The sequence below is a fragment of the Ranitomeya imitator genome, chromosome 3, assembly GCF_032444005.1.
Source record: "Ranitomeya imitator isolate aRanImi1 chromosome 3, aRanImi1.pri, whole genome shotgun sequence".
NCBI classification, from domain to species: Eukaryota; Metazoa; Chordata; class Amphibia; order Anura; family Dendrobatidae; genus Ranitomeya; species Ranitomeya imitator.
This window is the reverse complement of record NC_091284.1, coordinates 679,800,392-679,823,856: the sequence shown is the minus strand read 5'-3', so window position 1 is coordinate 679,823,856 and position 23,465 is coordinate 679,800,392. Positions and strand designations below refer to the sequence as shown.

Below are 23,465 nucleotides of genomic sequence, written 5' to 3'. Positions count from 1 at the left end.
TTCTGGTGATACCTGGTCAGTAGAATTCCTTCAGTGCCATCAGACGTACCATCACTCCCCTTAGTGGCAGAGTGTCATACTGCAACGACCAGATCTCTGGGGCGCTGCATGGGCATAGTGAGTACAGTGAGCATAATGGGTATAGTGGGTATAATGGGTATAGTGGGTACAGTGGGCATAGTGAGTACAGTGGGTATAGTGGGCTTAATGGGCATAGTGGGTACAGTGGGTACCTCAGCAGGTGACCATGCTGTTGCTAAATACAATTCCTGTTTGGGTACTTTATAAGATCTTTCTTTTTTAACTTCCTCAACAATTTTGCTTATTCAGACGTTTTAGAAATGTTCATAAAATACAACTTTTACCAAATGTTGCATTTTTTTGGAGCATCTCACTCCAGTCCCCCTGGAACAATATTTCTGGAGTTTTCAATACGGTAAATGTTTGTATTTTGTTAAGGATTTGCGATTTTTGGTGCTGAAAAGTCGTAAAGAAAATGATTAAGGACACAAATAAAGAACATTTTTTATTTTGCTCCAAATTCTCGGACCATCTGCGGGCTTGTGACGAAAAAAAAAAACGTCCTGAAACACCACAACAAAAAAAAAAGTGACTTAAGAAGGCACAAATGAACAATTGCACCCATAGTGTTTGACGAATTACTGAATTTGTTCCTGTTTTTTCTCCAGTTTCTAATATTTTTTACTTATTTTTTTTTATTTCTGTCTAATTCTTTTTTTTCACTTGCACCTATTGGGCGTCATGTTCTCTAGTTCATTTGCTATAATTTTCCCGCGCAGTGACGTCACCGTGCGGAGCCGGTACCTGGCAGCTCTGGAGCAATACGCGCAGCTGCACCTGGTGACGTCACGCAGGTAGTGCGGGCAGCAGAAGCTGCGAGTAGAAGCCGCTGTCTGCTCCCAGCCAATCCGGAGAGCTGTGGGCGTGGTCTGAGCGACTTTCTCTGGGAAGAGGAATGTGGAGGAGACAAGTGCTGTCACATTCTGCGCTGTGTCCCGGCCGCCGCCGCTGTACCGGGCTGCCCACCAGGACACTACACTGCTGCACACGCGGCTCTTCTGCTCCACGCGTGTCATGTCCACGGGTCACTTGTAGCCCTGCTGTCAGTACCAGGGATGGAGCGCTTGGCGAGGAGATGGACTCTCTTATTTCTCCTGTATCTTGTCATGGAATTTGTCGCCGGGCAGAACGGTAAGCGACATTACAGCGACATTTCCCCCAACAGTCGCTGGGAGTTCTGGCTAATGGCCCGTGACTGGCGAGGAGGGACCTCTGGGTGACCCGTGTGCTGAGCGGAGCCGGCTCCTGCCAGGCTGAGGTCACGCCGTGGGCACGGAGTGGGCAGAGCTGTGATCGCGGCTGTGGAACCTGTTCTCTCCTCGGAGACTTCTCGTGCGATTGTTTTCGCAATTTGCTCCTCTGACCCAGCAGCATTGTGTGAGGCAGTTTCGGAAGGTGTGTCTTAAAGGTGCAGGCTGCGATCTGTGCGGGGTGCATGGAGGCTGGCAGCCTGGCTGCTGTGCACGGGCACCTGACGATCGCTGGGGGGAGAGGAGTATATGGAATATATACTGTATACACTGCACCTGACGATCGCTGGGGGGAGAGGAGTATATGGAATATATACTGTATACACTGCACCTGACGATCGCTGGGAGGAGAGGACTGGAGTATATAGAATATATACTGTATACACTGCACCTGACGATCGCTGGGAGGAGAGGACTGGAGTATATAGAATATATACTGTATACACTGCACCTGACGATCGCTGGGGGGAGAGGACTGGAGTATATAGAATATATACTGTATACACTGCACCTGACGATCGCTGGGGGGAGAGGAGTATATGGAATATATACTGTATACACTGCACCTGACGATCGCTGGGGGGAGAGGACTGGAGTATATAGAATATATACTGTATACACTGCACCTGACGATCGCTGGGGGGAGAGGACTGGAGTATATAGAATATATACTGTATACACTGCACCTGACGATCGCTGGGAGGAGAGGACTGGAGTATATAGAATATATACTGTATACACTGCACCTGACGATCGCTGGGAGGAGAGGACTGGAGTATATAGAATATATACTGTATACACTGCACCTGACGATCGCTGGGGGGAGAGGACTGGAGTATATAGAATATATACTGTATACACTGCACCTGACGATCGCTGGGAGGAGAGGACTGGAGTATATAGAATATATACTGTATACACTGCACCTGACGATCGCTGGGGGGAGAGGACTGGAGTATATAGAATATATACTGTATACACTGCACCTGACGATCGCTGGGGGGAGAGGACTGGAGTATATAGAATATATACTGTATACACTGCACCTGACGATCGCTGGGAGGAGAGGACTGGAGTATATAGAATATATACTGTATACACTGCACCTGACGATCGCTGGGGGGAGAGGACTGGAGTATATAGAATATATACTGTATACACTGCACCTGACGATCGCTGGGAGGAGAGGACTGGAGTATATAGAATATATACTGTATACACTGCACCTGACGATCGCTGGGGGGAGAGGACTGGAGTATATAGAATATATACTGTATACACTGCACCTGACGATCGCTGGGAGGAGAGGACTGGAGTATATAGAATATATACTGTATACACTGCACCTGACGATCGCTGGGGGGAGAGGACTGGAGTATATAGAATATATACTGTATACACTGCACCTGACGATCGCTGGGGGGAGAGGAGTATATGGAATATATACTGTATACACTGCACCTGACGATCGCTGGGGGGAGAGGACTGGAGTATATAGAATATATACTGTATACACTGCACCTGACGATCGCTGGGGGGAGAGGACTGGAGTATATAGAATATATACTGTATACACTGCACCTGACGATCGCTGGGGGGAGAGGAGTATATGGAATATATACTGTATACACTGCACCTGACGATCGCTGGGGGGAGAGGACTGGAGTATATAGAATATATACTGTATACACTGCACCTGACGATCGCTGGGGGGAGAGGACTGGAGTATATAGAATATATACTGTATACACTGCACCTGACGATCGCTGGGAGGAGAGGACTGGAGTATATAGAATATATACTGTATACACTGCACCTGACGATCGCTGGGAGGAGAGGAGTATATGGAATATATACTGTATACACTGCACCTGACGATCGCTGGGAGGAGAGGACTGGAGTATATAGAATATATACTGTATACACTGCACCTGACGATCGCTGGGGGGAGAGGACTGGAGTATATAGAATATATACTGTATACACTGCACCTGACGATCGCTGGGAGGAGAGGACTGGAGTATATAGAATATATACTGTATACACTGCACCTGACGATCGCTGGGGGGAGAGGACTGGAGTATATAGAATATATACTGTATACACTGCACCTGACGATCGCTGGGAGGAGAGGACTGGAGTATATAGAATATATACTGTATACACTGCACCTGACGATCGCTGGGGGGAGAGGACTGGAGTATATAGAATATATACTGTATACACTGCACCTGACGATCGCTGGGGGGAGAGGAGTATATGGAATATATACTGTATACACTGCACCTGACGATCGCTGGGGGGAGAGGACTGGAGTATATAGAATATATACTGTATACACTGCACCTGACGATCGCTGGGGGGAGAGGACTGGAGTATATAGAATATATACTGTATACACTGCACCTGACGATCGCTGGGAGGAGAGGACTGGAGTATATAGAATATATACTGTATACACTGCACCTGACGATCGCTGGGAGGAGAGGACTAGAGTATATAGAATATATACTGTATACACTGCACCTGACGATCGCTGGGGGGAGAGGACTGGAGTATATAGAATATATACTGTATACACTGCACCTGACGATCGCTGGGGGGAGAGGACTGGAGTATATAGAATATATACTGTATACACTGCACCTGACGATCGCTGGGAGGAGAGGACTGGAGTATATAGAATATATACTGTATACACTGCACCTGACGATCGCTGGGGGGAGAGGACTGGAGTATATAGAATATATACTGTATACACTGCACCTGACGATCGCTGGGAGGAGAGGACTGGAGTATATAGAATATATACTGTATACACTGCACCTGACGATCGCTGGGGGGAGAGGAGTATATGGAATATATACTGTATACACTGCACCTGACGATCGCTGGGAGGAGAGGACTGGAGTATATAGAATATATACTGTATACACTGCACCTGACGATCGCTGGGGGGAGAGGACTGGAGTATATAGAATATATACTGTATACACTGCACCTGACGATCGCTGGGAGGAGAGGACTGGAGTATATAGAATATATACTGTATACACTGCACCTGACGATCGCTGGGAGGAGAGGACTGGAGTATATAGAATATATACTGTATACACTGCACCTGACGATCGCTGGGGGGAGAGGAGTATATGGAATATATACTGTATACACTGCACCTGACGATCGCTGGGAGGAGAGGACTGGAGTATATAGAATATATACTGTATACACTGCACCTGACGATCGCTGGGGGGAGAGGACTGGAGTATATAGAATATATACTGTATACACTGCACCTGACGATCGCTGGGAGGAGAGGACTGGAGTATATAGAATATATACTGTATACACTGCACCTGACGATCGCTGGGAGGAGAGGACTGGAGTATATAGAATATATACTGTATACACTGCACCTGACGATCGCTGGGGGGAGAGGACTGGAGTATATAGAATATATACTGTATACACTGCACCTGACGATCGCTGGGAGGAGAGGACTGGAGTATATAGAATATATACTGTATACACTGCACCTGACGATCGCTGGGGGGAGAGGACTGGAGTATATAGAATATATACTGTATACACTGCACCTGACGATCGCTGGGGGAGAGAGGAGTATATGGAATATATACTGTATACACTGCACCTGACGATCGCTGGGAGGAGAGGACTGGAGTATATAGAATATATACTGTATACACTGCACCTGACGATCGCTGGGGGGAGAGGACTGGAGTATATAGAATATATACTGTATACACTGCACCTGACGATCGCTGGGGGGAGAGGACTGGAGTATATAGAATATATACTGTATACACTGCACCTGACGATCGCTGGGAGGAGAGGACTGGAGTATATAGAATATATACTGTATACACTGCACCTGACGATCGCTGGGGGGAGAGGAGTATATGGAATATATACTGTATACACTGCACCTGACGATCGCTGGGAGGAGAGGACTGGAGTATATAGAATATATACTGTATACACTGCACCTGACGATCGCTGGGAGGAGAGGACTGGAGTATATAGAATATATACTGTATACACTGCACCTGACGATCGCTGGGAGGAGAGGACTGGAGTATATAGAATATATACTGTATACACTGCACCTGACGATCGCTGGGGGGAGAGGACTGGAGTATATAGAATATATACTGTATACACTGCACCTGACGATCGCTGGGGGGAGAGGACTGGAGTATATAGAATATATACTGTATACACTGCACCTGACGATCGCTGGGGGGAGAGGAGTATATGGAATATATACTGTATACACTGCACCTGACGATCGCTGGGGGGAGAGGACTGGAGTATATAGAATATATACTGTATACACTGCACCTGACGATCGCTGGGAGGAGAGGACTGGAGTATATAGAATATATACTGTATACACTGCACCTGACGATCGCTGGGGGGAGAGGAGTATATGGAATATATACTGTATACACTGCACCTGACGATCGCTGGGGGGAGAGGACTGGAGTATATAGAATATATACTGTATACACTGCACCTGACGATCGCTGGGGGGAGAGGACTGGAGTATATAGAATATATACTGTATACACTGCACCTGACGATCGCTGGGAGGAGAGGACTGGAGTATATAGAATATATACTGTATACACTGCACCTGACGATCGCTGGGAGGAGAGGACTGGAGTATATAGAATATATACTGTATACACTGCACCTGACGATCGCTGGGGGGAGAGGACTGGAGTATATAGAATATATACTGTATACACTGCACCTGACGATCGCTGGGGGGAGAGGAGTATATGGAATATATACTGTATACACTGCACCTGACGATCGCTGGGAGGAGAGGACTGGAGTATATAGAATATATACTGTATACACTGCACCTGACGATCGCTGGGGGGAGAGGACTGGAGTATATAGAATATATACTGTATACACTGCACCTGACGATCGCTGGGAGGAGAGGACTGGAGTATATAGAATATATACTGTATACACTGCACCTGACGATCGCTGGGAGGAGAGGACTGGAGTATATAGAATATATACTGTATACACTGCACCTGACGATCGCTGGGGGGAGAGGACTGGAGTATATAGAATATATACTGTATACACTGCACCTGACGATCGCTGGGAGGAGAGGACTGGAGTATATAGAATATATACTGTATACACTGCACCTGACGATCGCTGGGGGGAGAGGACTGGAGTATATAGAATATATACTGTATACACTGCACCTGACGATCGCTGGGGGAGAGAGGAGTATATGGAATATATACTGTATACACTGCACCTGACGATCGCTGGGAGGAGAGGACTGGAGTATATAGAATATATACTGTATACACTGCACCTGACGATCGCTGGGGGGAGAGGACTGGAGTATATAGAATATATACTGTATACACTGCACCTGACGATCGCTGGGGGGAGAGGACTGGAGTATATAGAATATATACTGTATACACTGCACCTGACGATCGCTGGGAGGAGAGGACTGGAGTATATAGAATATATACTGTATACACTGCACCTGACGATCGCTGGGGGGAGAGGAGTATATGGAATATATACTGTATACACTGCACCTGACGATCGCTGGGAGGAGAGGACTGGAGTATATAGAATATATACTGTATACACTGCACCTGACGATCGCTGGGAGGAGAGGACTGGAGTATATAGAATATATACTGTATACACTGCACCTGACGATCGCTGGGAGGAGAGGACTGGAGTATATAGAATATATACTGTATACACTGCACCTGACGATCGCTGGGGGGAGAGGACTGGAGTATATAGAATATATACTGTATACACTGCACCTGACGATCGCTGGGGGGAGAGGACTGGAGTATATAGAATATATACTGTATACACTGCACCTGACGATCGCTGGGGGGAGAGGAGTATATGGAATATATACTGTATACACTGCACCTGACGATCGCTGGGGGGAGAGGACTGGAGTATATAGAATATATACTGTATACACTGCACCTGACGATCGCTGGGAGGAGAGGACTGGAGTATATAGAATATATACTGTATACACTGCACCTGACGATCGCTGGGGGGAGAGGAGTATATGGAATATATACTGTATACACTGCACCTGACGATCGCTGGGGGGAGAGGACTGGAGTATATAGAATATATACTGTATACACTGCACCTGACGATCGCTGGGGGGAGAGGACTGGAGTATATAGAATATATACTGTATACACTGCACCTGACGATCGCTGGGAGGAGAGGACTGGAGTATATAGAATATATACTGTATACACTGCACCTGACGATCGCTGGGAGGAGAGGACTGGAGTATATAGAATATATACTGTATACACTGCACCTGACGATCGCTGGGGGGAGAGGACTGGAGTATATAGAATATATACTGTATACACTGCACCTGACGATCGCTGGGGGGAGAGGAGTATATGGAATATATACTGTATACACTGCACCTGACGATCGCTGGGAGGAGAGGACTGGAGTATATAGAATATATACTGTATACACTGCACCTGACGATCGCTGGGGGGAGAGGACTGGAGTATATAGAATATATACTGTATACACTGCACCTGACGATCGCTGGGAGGAGAGGACTGGAGTATATAGAATATATACTGTATACACTGCACCTGACGATCGCTGGGAGGAGAGGACTGGAGTATATAGAATATATACTGTATACACTGCACCTGACGATCGCTGGGGGGAGAGGACTGGAGTATATAGAATATATACTGTATACACTGCACCTGACGATCGCTGGGAGGAGAGGACTGGAGTATATAGAATATATACTGTATACACTGCACCTGACGATCGCTGGGGGGAGAGGACTGGAGTATATAGAATATATACTGTATACACTGCACCTGACGATCGCTGGGGGAGAGAGGAGTATATGGAATATATACTGTATACACTGCACCTGACGATCGCTGGGAGGAGAGGACTGGAGTATATAGAATATATACTGTATACACTGCACCTGACGATCGCTGGGGGGAGAGGACTGGAGTATATAGAATATATACTGTATACACTGCACCTGACGATCGCTGGGGGGAGAGGACTGGAGTATATAGAATATATACTGTATACACTGCACCTGACGATCGCTGGGAGGAGAGGACTGGAGTATATAGAATATATACTGTATACACTGCACCTGACGATCGCTGGGGGGAGAGGAGTATATGGAATATATACTGTATACACTGCACCTGACGATCGCTGGGAGGAGAGGACTGGAGTATATAGAATATATACTGTATACACTGCACCTGACGATCGCTGGGAGGAGAGGACTGGAGTATATAGAATATATACTGTATACACTGCACCTGACGATCGCTGGGAGGAGAGGACTGGAGTATATAGAATATATACTGTATACACTGCACCTGACGATCGCTGGGGGGAGAGGACTGGAGTATATAGAATATATACTGTATACACTGCACCTGACGATCGCTGGGGGGAGAGGACTGGAGTATATAGAATATATACTGTATACACTGCACCTGACGATCGCTGGGGGGAGAGGAGTATATGGAATATATACTGTATACACTGCACCTGACGATCGCTGGGGGGAGAGGACTGGAGTATATAGAATATATACTGTATACACTGCACCTGACGATCGCTGGGAGGAGAGGACTGGAGTATATAGAATATATACTGTATACACTGCACCTGACGATCGCTGGGGGGAGAGGAGTATATGGAATATATACTGTATACACTGCACCTGACGATCGCTGGGGGGAGAGGACTGGAGTATATAGAATATATACTGTATACACTGCACCTGACGATCGCTGGGGGGAGAGGACTGGAGTATATAGAATATATACTGTATACACTGCACCTGACGATCGCTGGGAGGAGAGGACTGGAGTATATAGAATATATACTGTATACACTGCACCTGACGATCGCTGGGAGGAGAGGACTGGAGTATATAGAATATATACTGTATACACTGCACCTGACGATCGCTGGGGGGAGAGGACTGGAGTATATAGAATATATACTGTATACACTGCACCTGACGATCGCTGGGGGGAGAGGAGTATATGGAATATATACTGTATACACTGCACCTGACGATCGCTGGGGGGAGAGGACTGGAGTATATAGAATATATACTGTATACACTGCACCTGACGATCTCTGGGAGGAGTATATAGAATATATATACTGTATATACTGCACCTGACGATCTCTGGGAGGAGTATATAGAATATATATACTGTATATACTGCACCTGACGATCGCTGGAGGGGAGAGGACTGGAGTATATAGAATATATATTGTATACACTGCACCTGACGATATGTGGGAGGACTGGAGAATATAGAATATATACTGTATATACTGCACCTGACGATCTCTGGGAGTAGAGGAGAATATAGAATATGTATATTGTATATACTGCACCTGACGATCGCTGGGAGGAGAGGACTGGAGTATATAGAATATGTATACTGTATATATAGACTGCACCTGACAATCTCTGGGAGGAGTATATAGAATATACAGTTAGGTCCATATATATTTGGACAGAGACAAAATTTTTCTAATTTTGGTTGTAGACATTACCGCAATGAATTATAAACAAAACAATTCAGATGCAGTTGAAGTTCAGACTTTCAGCTTTCATTTGAGGGTATCCACATTAAAATTGGATGAAGGGTTAAGGAGTTTCAGCTCCCTAACTTGTGCCACCCTGTTTTTAAAGGGACCAAAAGTAATTGGACAGATTCAATAATTTTAAATAAAATGTTCATTTCTAGTACTTGGTTGAAAACCCTTTGTTGGCAATGACTGCCTGAAGTCTGGACCTCATGGACATCGCCAGACGCTGTGTTTCCTCCTTTTTGATGCTCTGCCAGGCCTTCACTGCGGTGGTTTTCAGTTGCTGTTTGTTTGTGGGCCTTTCTGTCTGAAGTTTAGTCTTTAACAAGTGAAATGCATGCTCAATTGGGTTGAGATCAGGTGACTGACTTGACCATTCCAGAATATTCCACTTCTTTGCTTTAATAAACTCCTGGGTTGCTTTGGCTTTATGTTTTGGGTCATTGTCCATCTGTAGTATGAAACGACGACCAATCAGTTTGGCTGGATCTGAGCACACAGTATGGCGGCTCTGAATACCTCAGAATTCATTCGGCTGCTTCTGTCCTGTGTCACATCATCAATAAACACTAGTGACCCAGTGCCACTGGCAGCCATGCATGCCCAAGCCATCACACTGCCTCCGCCGTGTTTTACAGATGATGTGGTATGCTTTGGATCATGAGCTGTACCACGACTTCGCCATACTTTTCTCTTTCCATCATTCTGGTAGAGGTTGATCTTGATTTCATCTTTCCAAAGAATGTTCTTCCAGAACTGTGCTGGCATTTTTAGATGTTTTTTAGCAAAGTCCAGTCTAGCCTTTTTATTCTTGATGCTTATGAGTGGCTGCACCGTGCAGTGATTAATCTGAATTTACTTTCATGCAGTCTTCTCTTTATGGTAGATTTGGATATTGATACGCCGACCTCCTGGAGAGTGTTGGTCACTTGGTTGGCTGTTGTAAAGGGGTTTCTCTTCACCATGGAGATTATTCTGCGATCATCCACCACTGTTGTCTTCTGTGGGCGCCCAGGTCTTTTTGCATTGATGAGTTCACCAGTGCTTTCTTTCTTTCTCAGGATGTACCAAACTGTAGATTTTGCTACTCCTAATATTGTTGCAATTTCCCGGATGGGTTTTTTCTGTTTTCGCAGCTTAAGGATGGCTTGTTTCACCTCCATGGAGAGCTCCTTTGACCGCATGTTTACTTCACAGCAACACCTTCCAAATGCAAGCACTACACCTCAAATCAACTCCAGGCCTTTTATCTGCTTAATTGAGAATGACATAATGAAGGGATTGCCCACACCTGTCCATGAAACAGCCTTGGAGTCAATTGTCCAATTACTTTTGGTCCCTTTAAAAAAAGGGTGGCACATGTTAAGGAGCTGAAACTCCTAAACCCTTCATCCAATTTTAATGTGGATACCCTCAAATCAAAGGTGAAAATCTGAACTTCAACTGCATCTGAATTGTTTTGTTTAACATTCATTGTGGTAATATCTATAACCAAAATTAGAAAAATGTTGTCTCTGTCCAAATATATATGGACCTAACTGTATATACTGTATATACTGCACCTGACTATCTCTGGGAGGAGAGGAGTATATAGAATATGTATGCTGTATATATACTGCACCTGACGATCGCTGGGAGGAGTATATAGAATATGTATACTGTATATACTGCACCTGACGATCGCTGGGAGGAGTATATAGAATATGTATACTGTATATACTGCACCTGACGATCTCTGGGAGGAGAGGAGTATATAGAATATATATACTGTATATATACTGCACCTGACGATCGCTGGGAGGAGTATATAGAATATGTATACTGTATATACTGCACCTGACGATCTCTGGGAGGAGAGGAGTATATAGAATATATATACTGTATATACTGCACCTGACGATCTCTGGGAGTGAAGGAGTGTATAGAATATATATACTGTATATATACTGCACCTGACGATCGCTGGGAGGAGTATATAGAATATGTATACTGTATATACTGCACCTGACGATCGCTGGGAGGAGTATATAGAATATGTATACTGTATATACTGCACCTGACTATCTCTGGGAGGAGAGGAGTATATAGAATATATATACTGTATATATACTGCACCTGACGATCGCTGGGAGGAGTATATAGAATATGTATACTGTATATACTGCACCTGACGATCGCTGGGAGGAGAGGAGTATATAGAATATATATACTGTATATACTGCACCTGACGATCTCTGGGAGTAGAGGAGTGTATAGAATATATATACTGTATACACTGCACCTGTCACTATATATACGGAGCTGTGCACATTTGCTAAATAAAAACCCTGAACAAGCCCCAAAGCACCGTGTGATCTATTGCTGTTCGGTAAATACGATCCGTATTGTTCTGATCTGTTTGACCAAGGGGCTGTAAGGAGGACCACTGTCCCATTACTAAGGCTATTATTAAATTACCCTTTCTCTAAATTCTACATGTGCTCTGAATTCTGCACAGTACAAGGCATGATGGGATCTGTAGTACCCAACAACACTAACTATTCAGTATCTGTAGGGTAATGATTACATTATGTGATAACGTGACAACCCCTACTGTCTAAAAAAAGAAAAAGAAATGGAAGCAACAATGTCTAAACCCATCTATCTATCTATCTATCTATCTATCTATCTATCTATCTATCTATCTATCTGTCTGTCTGTCTGTCTATCACCTATCTATTTATTATCTATCTATCTATTACCTATCTGTCATCTATCAGACACTTTTCATATGTAACAGACACATGAGATCTGACGTGCAGTGCTTGTGCATAAAGGGAAATAAATATCTCAGATACATTTCGGGGCACACGTCATCCACAGAGTTTTCCCACAGAAATACAGTTGAACTTGGTGAATATTTGGTCAGTGATATTTTTATTCTACATATTCTGTGATATTGTTGACACCTGTTTTGTGAGAATTGTACACACAACTTGGGAATTTGATGCACGTTTTATAAATTGAATGTATTTATTTCTTAATTAATTTTTTTACTTGTTCTCTTCTATCATGGTCAGCAATGTGTTTGGAGCCACCAGTTGTTAACCGAAATGCTTGATAGAAAAGCTCTTTGATGCCTTGAAGAGCAGATATTCCAGAACGCCCAGTACTGCGACACATTCATTTCCTTCATTCCTTATTGCTTAGAGAGAGGCGGACAATCATAACATATTGATAAAGCGCTTTAATATGTGGCCTTGAACAACGGCGTACATCAAGTACATCATTGAGTTATATGCAGGATTTCACTGAGGGCTGAAATGTTTAACCACAGGATCATTTGTTCTAGCCAAGTGCTGGTGGTGGCCCATATGAGGGTGGCGTTGGCCATGCACCTTTGTCGGCTGTTTTGACCTAGTACACATGCATGCTCAGTTTGGCGAAGCTTGCATGTGTTTTTTTTTTATGGTAATTCACGTGTAGCATCAACTTATCTCTAATGAGAACACAAGATTGGGCATGTTGAAATCGAACATGCCTAATCCATAGATAATGTTAAGGGAAAGTCAGGATACCTCTAAACCAATAGAACAATTATCTTCTCCCATCAGCAGACTTGGATGTCCTTTATTATACAGTTAGGGCCAGAAATATTTGGACAGTGACACAAGTTTTGTTATTTTAGCTGTTTACAAAAACATGTTCAGAAATACAATTATATATATAATATGGGCTGAAAGTGCACACTCCCAGCTGCAATATGATAGTTTCCACATCCTAATCGGAGAAAGGGTTTAGGAATCATAGCTCTGTAATGCATAGCGTCCTCTTTTTCAAGAGACCAAAAGTAATTGGACAATGGACTCTAAGGGCTGCAATTAACTCTGAAGTTGTCTGCCTCGTTAACCTGTAATCAATGAAGTAGTTAAAAGGTCAGGGGTGGATTCCAGGTGTGTGGTTTTGCATTTGGAAGCTGTTGCTGTGAGCAGACAACATGTGGTCAAAGGAACTCTCAATTAATTGAGGTGAAGCAGAACATCCTGAGGCTGAAAAAAAAGAAAAAATCCATCAGAGAGATAGCAGACATGCTTGGAGTAGCAAAATCAACAGTTGGGTACATTCTGAGAAAAAAGGAATTGACTGGTGAGCTTGGGAACTCAAAAAGGCCTGGGCGTCCACGGATGACAACAGTGGTGGATGATCGCCGCATACTTAATTTTGTGAAGAAGAACCCGTTCACAACATCAACTGAAGTCCAGAACACTCTCAGTGAAGTAGGTGTATCTGTCTCTAAGTCAACAGTAAAGAGAAGACTCCATGACAGTAAATACAAAGGGTTCACATCCAGATGCAAACCATTCATCAATACCAAAAATAGACAGGCCAGAGTTAAATTTGCAGAAAAACACCTCAAGAAGCCAGCTCAGTTCTGGAAAAGTATTCTATGGACAGATGAGACAAAGATCAACCTGTACCAGAATGATGGGAAGAAAAAAGTTTGGAGAAGAAAGGGAACGGCACATGATCCAAGGCACACCACATCCTCTGTAAAACACGGTGGAGGCAACGTGATGGCATGGGCATGCATGGCTTTCAATGGCACTGGGTCACTTGTGTTTATTGATGACATAAGAGCAGACAAGAGTAGCCGGATGAATTCTGAAGTGTACCGGGATATACTTTCAGCCCAGATTCAGCCAAATGCTGCAAAGTTGATTGGACGGCGCTCCATAGTACAGATGGACAATGACCCCAAGCATACATCCAAAGCTACCCAGGAGTTCATGAGTGCCAAAAAGTGGAACATTCTGCAATGGCCAAGTCAATCTCCAGATCTAAACCCAATTGAGCATGCATTTCACTTGCTCAAATCCAGACTTAAGACGGAAAGACCCACAAACAAGCAAGACCTGAAGGCTGCGGCTGTAAAGGCCTGGCAAAGCATTAAGAAGGAGGAAACCCAGCGTTTGGTGATGTCCATGGGTTCCAGACTTAAGGCAGTGATTACCTCCAAAGGATTTGCAACAAAATATTGAAAATAAAAATATTTTGTTTGGGTTATGTTTATTTGTCCAATTACTTTTGACCTCCTAAAATGTGGAGTGTTTGTAAAGAAATGTGTACAATTCCTACATTTTCTATCAGATATTTTTGTTCAACCCTTCAAATTAAACGTTACAATCTGCACTTGAATTCTGTTGTAGAGGTTTCATTTCAAATCCAATGTGGTGGCATGCATAGCCCAACTCGCGAAAATTGTGTCACTGTCCAAATATTTCTGGCCCTAACTGTATGTGTTCGGCACCTTAAGATTACAAGTTTACTACCATTAATGTTGGGCATCTTTGCCAAGAGCTGAAAGTAGGGCGGCACTTCTATCAGGATTATGTCCGTGCATTTGTTGAACGGTATCGCTTGTGTATCTGAATATATTATACTAGCTATTGAACCCGTTCTACGCCCGGGTGGCGAGCATCTATATTGGTATATGGTCTCCATCCTGGTATGTGCTGCTCCATTCTGCGTCCCCATCCTGTCATGAGCTGCTCCATCCTGCGTCCCCATCCTGACATGTGCTGCACCCATCTTGCGCCCCCATTCTGTCATGTGCTGCGCCCATCCTGCGCCCCCATTGTGATATGTGCTGCTCCCATCCTGCGCCCCCATTGTGACATGTGCTGCTCCCATCCTGCGCCCCCATTCTGTCATGTGCTGCACCCATCCTGCGCCCCCATTGTGACATGTGCTGCTCCCATCCTGCTCCCCCATTCTGACATGTGCTGCTCCCATCCTGCGCCTCCATTCTGACATGTTCTGCACCCATCCTGCGCCTCTATTCTGTCATTTGCTGCTCCCATCCTGTCATGTGCTGCTCCCATCCTGTGCCCCCATTCTTTCATGTGCTGCTCCCATCCTGCGCCCCCGTTCTTTCATGTGCTGCTCCCATCCTGCGCCCCCGTTCTGTCATGTGCTGCTGCCATCCTGCGACCGTTCTGTCATGTGCTGCTGCCATCCTGCGCCCGTTCTGTCATGTGCTGCTGCCATCCTGCACCCGTTCTGTCATGTGCTGCTGCCATCCTGCGCCCGTTCTGTCATGTGCTGCTGCCATCCTGCGCCCGTTCTGTCATGTGCTGCTGCCATCCTGCGCCCGTTCTGTCATGTGCTGCTGCCATCCTGCGCCCGTTCTGTCATGTGCTGCTCCCATCCTGTGCCCCCGTTCTTTCATGTGCTGCTCCCATCCTGCGCCCCCGTTCTTTCATGTGCTGCTCCCATCCTGCGCCCCCGTTCTGTCATGTGCTGCTGCCATCCTGCGCCCGTTCTGTCATGTGCTGCTGCCATCCTGCGCCCGTTCTGTCATGTGCTGCTGCCATCCTGCGCCCGTTCTGTCATGTGCTGCTGCCATCCTGCGCCCGTTCTACCATGTGCTGCTGCCATCCTGCGCCCGTTCTGTCATGTGCTGCTGCCATCCTGCGCCCGTTCTGTCATGTGCTGCTGCCATCCTGCGCCCGTTCTGTCATGTGCTGCTGCCATCCTGCACCCGTTCTGTCATGTGCTGCTCCCATCCTGTGCCCCCGTTCTTTCATGTGCTGCTCCCATCCTGCGCCCCCGTTCTGTCATGTGCTGCTCCCATCCTGCGCCCCCGTTCTGTCATGTGCTGCTCCCATCCTGCGCCCCCGTTCTGTCATGTGCTGCTGCCATCCTGCGCCCGTTCTGTCATGTGCTGCCATCCTGCGCCCGTTCTGTCATGTGCTGCTGCCATCCTGCGCCCGTTCTGTCATGTGCTGCCATCCTGCGCCCGTTCTGTCATGTGCTGCTCCCATCCTGCGCCTCCATTCTGACATGTTCTGCACCCATCCTGCGCCTCTATTCTGTCATTTGCTGCTCCCATCCTGTCATGTGCTGCTCCCATCCTGTGCCCCCATTCTTTCATGTGCTGCTCCCATCCTGCGCCCCCGTTCTTTCATGTGCTGCTCCCATCCTGCGCCCCCGTTCTGTCATGTGCTGCTGCCATCCTGCGCCCGTTCTGTCATGTGCTGCTGCCATCCTGCGCCCGTTCTGTCATGTGCTGCTGCCATCCTGCGCCCGTTCTGTCATGTGCTGCTGCCATCCTGCGCCCGTTCTGTCATGTGCTGCTGCCATCCTGCACCCGTTCTGTCATGTGCTGCTCCCATCCTGTGCCCCCGTTCTTTCATGTGCTGCTCCCATCCTGCGCCCCCGTTCTGTCATGTGCTGCTCCCATCCTGCGCCCCCGTTCTGTCATGTGCTGCTCCCATCCTGCGCCCCCGTTCTGTCATGTGCTGCTGCCATCCTGCGCCCGTTCTGTCATGTGCTGCCATCCTGCGCCCGGTCTGTCATGTGCTGCTGCCATCCTGCGCCCGTTCTGTCATGTGCTGCCATCCTGCGCCCGTTCTGTCATGTGCTGCTCCCATCCTGCGCCTCCATTCTGACATGTTCTGCACCCATCCTGCGCCTCTATTCTGTCATTTGCTGCTCCCATCCTGTCATGTGCTGCTCCCATCCTGTGCCCCCATTCTTTCATGTGCTGCTCCCATCCTGCGCCCCCGTTCTTTCATGTGCTGCTCCCATCCTGCGCCCCCGTTCTGTCATGTGCTGCTGCCATCCTGCGACCGTTCTGTCATGTGCTGCTGCCATCCTGCGCCCGTTCTGTCATGTGCTGCTGCCATCCTGCGCCCGTTCTGTCATGTGCTGCTGCCATCCTGCGCCCGTTCTGTCATGTGCTGCTGCCATCCTGCGCCCGTTCTGTCATGTGCTGCTGCCATCCTGCGCCCGTTCTGTCATGTGCTGCTGCCATCCTGCGCCCGTTCTGTCATGTGCTGCTGCCATCCTGCGCCCGTTCTGTCATGTGCTGCTCCCATCCTGCGCCCCCGTTCTTTCATGTGCTGCTCCCATCCTGCGCCCCCGTTCTGTCATGTGCTGCTGCCATCCTGCGCCCATTCTGTCATGTGCTGCTGCCATCCTGCGCCCGTTCTGTCATGTGCTGCTGCCATCCTGCGCCCGTTCTGTCATGTGCTGCTGCCATCCTGCGCCCGTTCTGTCATGTGCTGCTGCCATCCTGCGCCCGTTCTGCCATGTGCTGCTGCCATCCTGCGCCCGTTCTGTCATGTGCTGCTGCCATCCTGCGCCCGTTCTGTCATGTGCTGCTGCCATCCTGCGCCCGTTCTGTCATGTGCTGCTGCCATCCTGCACCCGTTCTGTCATGTGCTGCTCCCATCCTGTGCCCCCGTTCTTTCATGTGCTGCTCCCATCCTGCTCCCCCGTTCTGTCATGTGCTGCTCCCATCCTGCGCCCCCGTTCTGTCATGTGCTGCTCCCATCCTGCGCCCCCGTTCTGTCATGTGCTGCTCCCATCCTGCGCCCCCGTTCTGTCATGTGCTGCTGCCATCCTGCGCCCGTTCTGTCATGTGCTGCCATCCTGCGCCCGTTCTGTCATGTGCTGCTGCCATCCTGCGCCCGTTCTGTCATGTGCTGCCATCCTGCGCCCGTTCTGTCATGTGCTGCTGCCATCCTGCGCCCGTTCTGTCATGTGCTGCTGCCATCCTGCGCCCCCGTTCTGTCATGTGCTGCTGCCATCCTGCGCCCCCGTTCTGTCATGTGCTGCTGCCATCCTGCGCCCGTTCTGTCATGTGCTGCTGCCATCCTGCGCCCGTTCTGTCATGTGCTGCTGCCATCCTGCCCACGTTCTGTCATGTGCTGCTCCCATCCTGTGCCACCATTGTATTATATGCCCACCATACGATGCTCCATGGTATATGCCCCGTATGCTGCTGCCATATAAAAAAAAAAAGCATACTCTCCTATCGTCGCTGGGCGCCGAGTGCTGGGGGGCCTGAGCAGGCGGGGACATCGGCGCGCTGTGGGGGTCAGGTGCCGGTATCGCCGCTAGCTCAGGCCCCCAGCACTTGCTATACTCACCTGTCTGTCCCGTTCCACCGCTGCGCGCATTAAGCGCGTCATCGCGCCCTCTGAACTGTGAACGTCACAGCAGAGGAGACAGGAGACGGAGCCGCACGCAGCGCTGGAACGGAGGACAGGTGAATATAGCTGATACTCACCCTCCTGGCGGTCCCTGACTCTCCGGTGGAGATCGCGGTGTGCGTTCAGTGTTTACGCATACCGCGATCTCCTGGGAGCGTCACTCTGTGAGGCCTAGACTGCGCCGGCGCTTGCGCAGTCTATAAAGGCTTCGGACAGAGTGACGCTCCCAGCGTTATATTATAGATGTCAGCAAAGTGCCAGGTATGAGATTTCCTGAAACATCATCTGTTTACCTGTGTATTTCTTATGCAAAGCATTTATGATGCAAATTACTTCTGGTTTTATGGCAGTCAGCGTTCTCCAAAGTGATTTTTTTATTCCTTTCCAGCTTTCCAGCCAGAGCACATTTATCAATAATAAAATACATTTTGTCACTTTTATCCATACTCTAAAGTCCCATGATAAGAAATGATAATACAGGGATATGGCTAATGGTCGGTTGTGGTAGAGGGGGTTCTGATACCAAGGGACCCCCAGAACGACGAGACAAAAGTAATGTGTAGTACTAACCTCTGCACTAATCCGCACCTCCCACTCCGGCTCCAAGACTTCTCCTGCGTTGCGCCAATCCTCTGGAATGCTCTACCCCAAGAAATTAGGACTAACCACAACTTACACAGCTTTAGGCGCTCCCTCAATACACATCTGTTCAGAGCGGCCTATGTTCCCTACTCAAAGTCCTTTTATGTGTGTGTGTAGCCCATTCACTATCTATCTGAGAATAACCCTCCATCAAACTCCACCGCACCCAACAGCACCACAAAAAATGGCTAGTGTCCAGCTCATACAGCCTTTATCCATCCCCATTCCCTCAAGATGGCTGGACCATCATTGTAAATAAGCCCCTGTACTTTGTGTCTCCCCCACCTCATTGTAGATTGTAAGCCCTTACGGGCAGGGTCGTTATTATTTTGCTTTAATTATTGTATTACTTTGAATGTTGTTACTTACTTGAGATCCCCAGCTGTCCTGTCTGTATACTCTTCTTTTCCTTCCTACCCTGCCCAGGAGCTGTACGGTCAGACACAGCCATTACACAGTACACAGCAGGGGCACATTTATAAGATTATCTCAGCACAGGAACATTTTTTTTAAACACATCCATTTGTGGAACTTACTATTATTTCAAGATCTGTTGATTAAAATATATTTTTGTTTGTGTCACAACTCCTTTAACCCCTTTCTGACCTCGGACGGGATAGTACGTCCGAGGTCAGATCCCCTGCTTTGATGCAGGGCTCCGCGGTGAGCCCGCATCAAAGCCGGGACATGTCAGCTGTTTTGAACAGCTGACATGTGCCCGTAATAGGCGCGAGCAGAATCGCGATCTGCCCGCGCCTATTAACTAGTTAAATGCTGCTGTCAAACGCAGACAGCGGCATTTAACTACCGCTTCCGGCCGGGCGGCCGGAAATGACGTCATCGCCGACCCCCGTCACATGATCGGGGGTCGGTGATGCATCAAGATGGTAACCATAGAGGTCCTGGAGACCTCTATGGTTACTGATCACCGGTGGCTGTGAGCGCCACCCTGTGGACGGCGCTTACAGCACACCTGCAATTCTGCTACATAGCGATCAGCAGATCGCTGCTATGTAGCAGAGCCGATCGCGTTGTGCCTGCTTCTAGCCTCCCATGGAGGCTATTGAAGCATGGCAAAAGTAAAAAAAAAAAGTTTAAAAAAATGTGAAAAAAATAAAAAAAATTAAAAGTTTAAATCACCCCCCTTTCGCCCCAATCAAAATAAATCAATAAAAAAAAAATCAAATCTACACATATTTGGTATCGCCGCGCTCAGAATCGCCCGATCTATCAATTAAAAAAAAGCATTAACCTGATCGCTAAACGGCGTAGCGAGAAAAAAATTTGAAACGCCAGAATTACGTTTTTTTAGGTCGCCGCGACATTGCATTAAAATGCAATAACGGGCGATCAAAAGAACGTATCTGCACCAAAATGCTATCATTAAAAATGTCATCTCGGCACGCAAAAAATAAGCCCTCAACCGACCCCAGATCACGAAAAATGGAGACGCTACGAGTATCGGAAAATGGCACAAATTTTTTTTTTTTTTTTTAGCAAAGTTTGGAATTTTTTTTCACCACTTAGATAAAAAATAACCTAGTCATGTTAGGTGTCTATGAACTCATACTGACCTGGAGAATCATAATATCAGGTCAGTTTTAGCATTTAGAAGAAAAAACCAAAAACTAATATATACAATAACTTTTATTTCAAAACCAAAGGATTAAAAAATAAGCACGACACCCAAACCCCTGATCATGGGAATGGGTCAATAAAAGCCTGGTCTGGTTCAAGCGGGCAAAAAATACAAGAGACGAAAAATAGGGGGAAAAAAAGGGTACAAAAAATTCTAAATGCCCCTAAAGATTATTCCCTGCCTGTCTGCGGAGGTTGGCACCCTCTTGAACGCAAAATGGCGCCCCCGCTCCTCGGCGGCTGTCCCTGTTGGCCCTTACACCGTCCCTATAAACAAGGGAAGCCTAAACAGAGATGGTGCCTTAGGGGCTAAAGCGGTGACCCGTAGTTCTAAGTCCCTCAGCCTTAGGCCAGACCAAAAAACAAGATATAAACTGTATAGAGGCACACAAACTGGTGCTAACTGTAATATATTTAGATATACACACTGCACTTTCTAAGGTACTAAATACAAATTGGCTGCTGAGCCCTTTACAAATATATACATAGATGAGGACGCACTGGCCTCAACAGTATAGCCAGAAAAACACCCCCAACCACGATAGAACACATGGTAAACATTTAAATGGAATAAAGTCCTATCGCAGATATTCAGAACACTGATGTCCTATGTGTGCCAATTGTATATCCACAGTTGGTGAAAAATACCAAAGAACAGAAATAATAAAAAACCAGATCCACTTATCTGCGGTCCGGCTTTGCCTCTACGCGTTTCCCCCCCATGATATGGTTCCTCAGGAGGCAAATGGGAAATTAAACTTCCGTGTGTTCATATCACATCGGAGATGCATGCTGTGCCTAGTTGCAGTTTTAGCATTTAGTCAACCTAGCAAAAAAGCCAAACAAAAAACAAGTGTGGGATTGCACTTTTTTTGCAATTTCACCGCACTTGGAATTTTTTTCCCGTTTTCTAGTACACGACATGCTAAAACCAATGATGTCGTTCAAAAGTACAACTCGTCCCGCAAAAAATAAGCCCTCACATGGCCAAATTGACGGAAAAATAAAAAAGTTATGGCTCTGGGAAGGAGGGGAGTGAAAAACGAACACGGAAAAATGAAAAATCCCAAGGTCATGAAGGGGTTAAATGCTTGTATTTGGGGCCAAAAATTTTTTGCAATTGGGTATAATTACTATAGTTTTGCACCGTTCTGCTTTTCTAGAGCTTTTTGCTGTGATCTGTGGTCATAAAAAGCTGAGAGGCGCTCGCAAAAAGATAGATACAAATTGTACACACACTCTCTCAAGCTATAAGAGCTGGCTGACTGCTGGATTCTCAGTTGACTCATTCTGCAGCCAACAATAGACAATGCAACACAGAGGCTGTAGAAAGCAAAAGCTGCAAAAGTTTTATTTAATTCCAATTGAAAAAAATATCTTTAGCCCCAATTACATGCACGTGAGTAAAAAAAATACTTTTGTTCTCAGTGGATGTCCAGCTACCTAGTGATATTCCATTACTTCCTCTGGGGGGAATCTGTTTTACACTACAGTATAGCGCTAAGCTTTGACATTACTGGTTGACAGAGTGGTCTGATTGCTGGAAACCCACCAATCACCGGCATAAGGCAGCTGTAGTGTTTCCAGAACACAATGGGGCAATTTACTGGCAAATACTTAGTCCAAAAATGCCCCAATTTATCTTGTTCATTCAGAATGATATTTAGTGCATTTTTAGACACCTTTGTCTCCCCTTATACCAACTCTGGGTTAGCTTTCTTTGTCCCATCTTTTTTGCGTTTAGATTTTTGCACAGGTTGACCCACATGTCTCCTTTTTTGTCTTCTAAGACACCACCTTGTCAAATGAGGCCCAAACAGCCTCTACATAACGAATAGGTAGCAAACTAGATGCTAGAATTGGTATTAAAATGTGTTAAATATGGTGCATTTACCGCCAAAGTCGAGGCCCATTGACAATAGTCAATGATGTTCACACCGATCTTGATGAGGGTGCGTACTGGAGTCAGACGCTCCTGATTCATGAAGAGGTGCACACGTCTTCAGAAATCGGGAGCGTCTGACAAGTGGTGTGTGCTTCCATGCGCCACGCCAGAAATCTCACTGCAGTCAGGTTCTGGATTGAGTTTTCCATTTTTCTAGGGAATGCCACATTTCGTGGTGAATTAGACGTGGGCGTGCCGTTACACCTTTGTCGCATCCTCATCCCCCTCCAGCTCTGCCTATTTCAATGAGGC

The 23,465-nt window shown here is 46.6% G+C and overlaps 1 protein-coding gene across 1 annotated transcript in view; it reads left to right on the top strand.

Annotated features, from left to right (window-relative positions):
- The first annotated feature begins 961 nt into the window (after positions 1 to 961).
- ERBB3 (erb-b2 receptor tyrosine kinase 3) overlaps positions 962 to 23,465 on the top strand; it is a 124,713-nt gene continuing 102,209 nt past the window's right edge. The window contains exon 1 of the mRNA XM_069758411.1: positions 962 to 1,212. Coding sequence (XP_069614512.1) covers positions 1,137 to 1,212 — 76 coding nt within the window. The 5' untranslated portion in view covers positions 962 to 1,136. The remainder of the gene's footprint in view (positions 1,213 to 23,465) is intronic.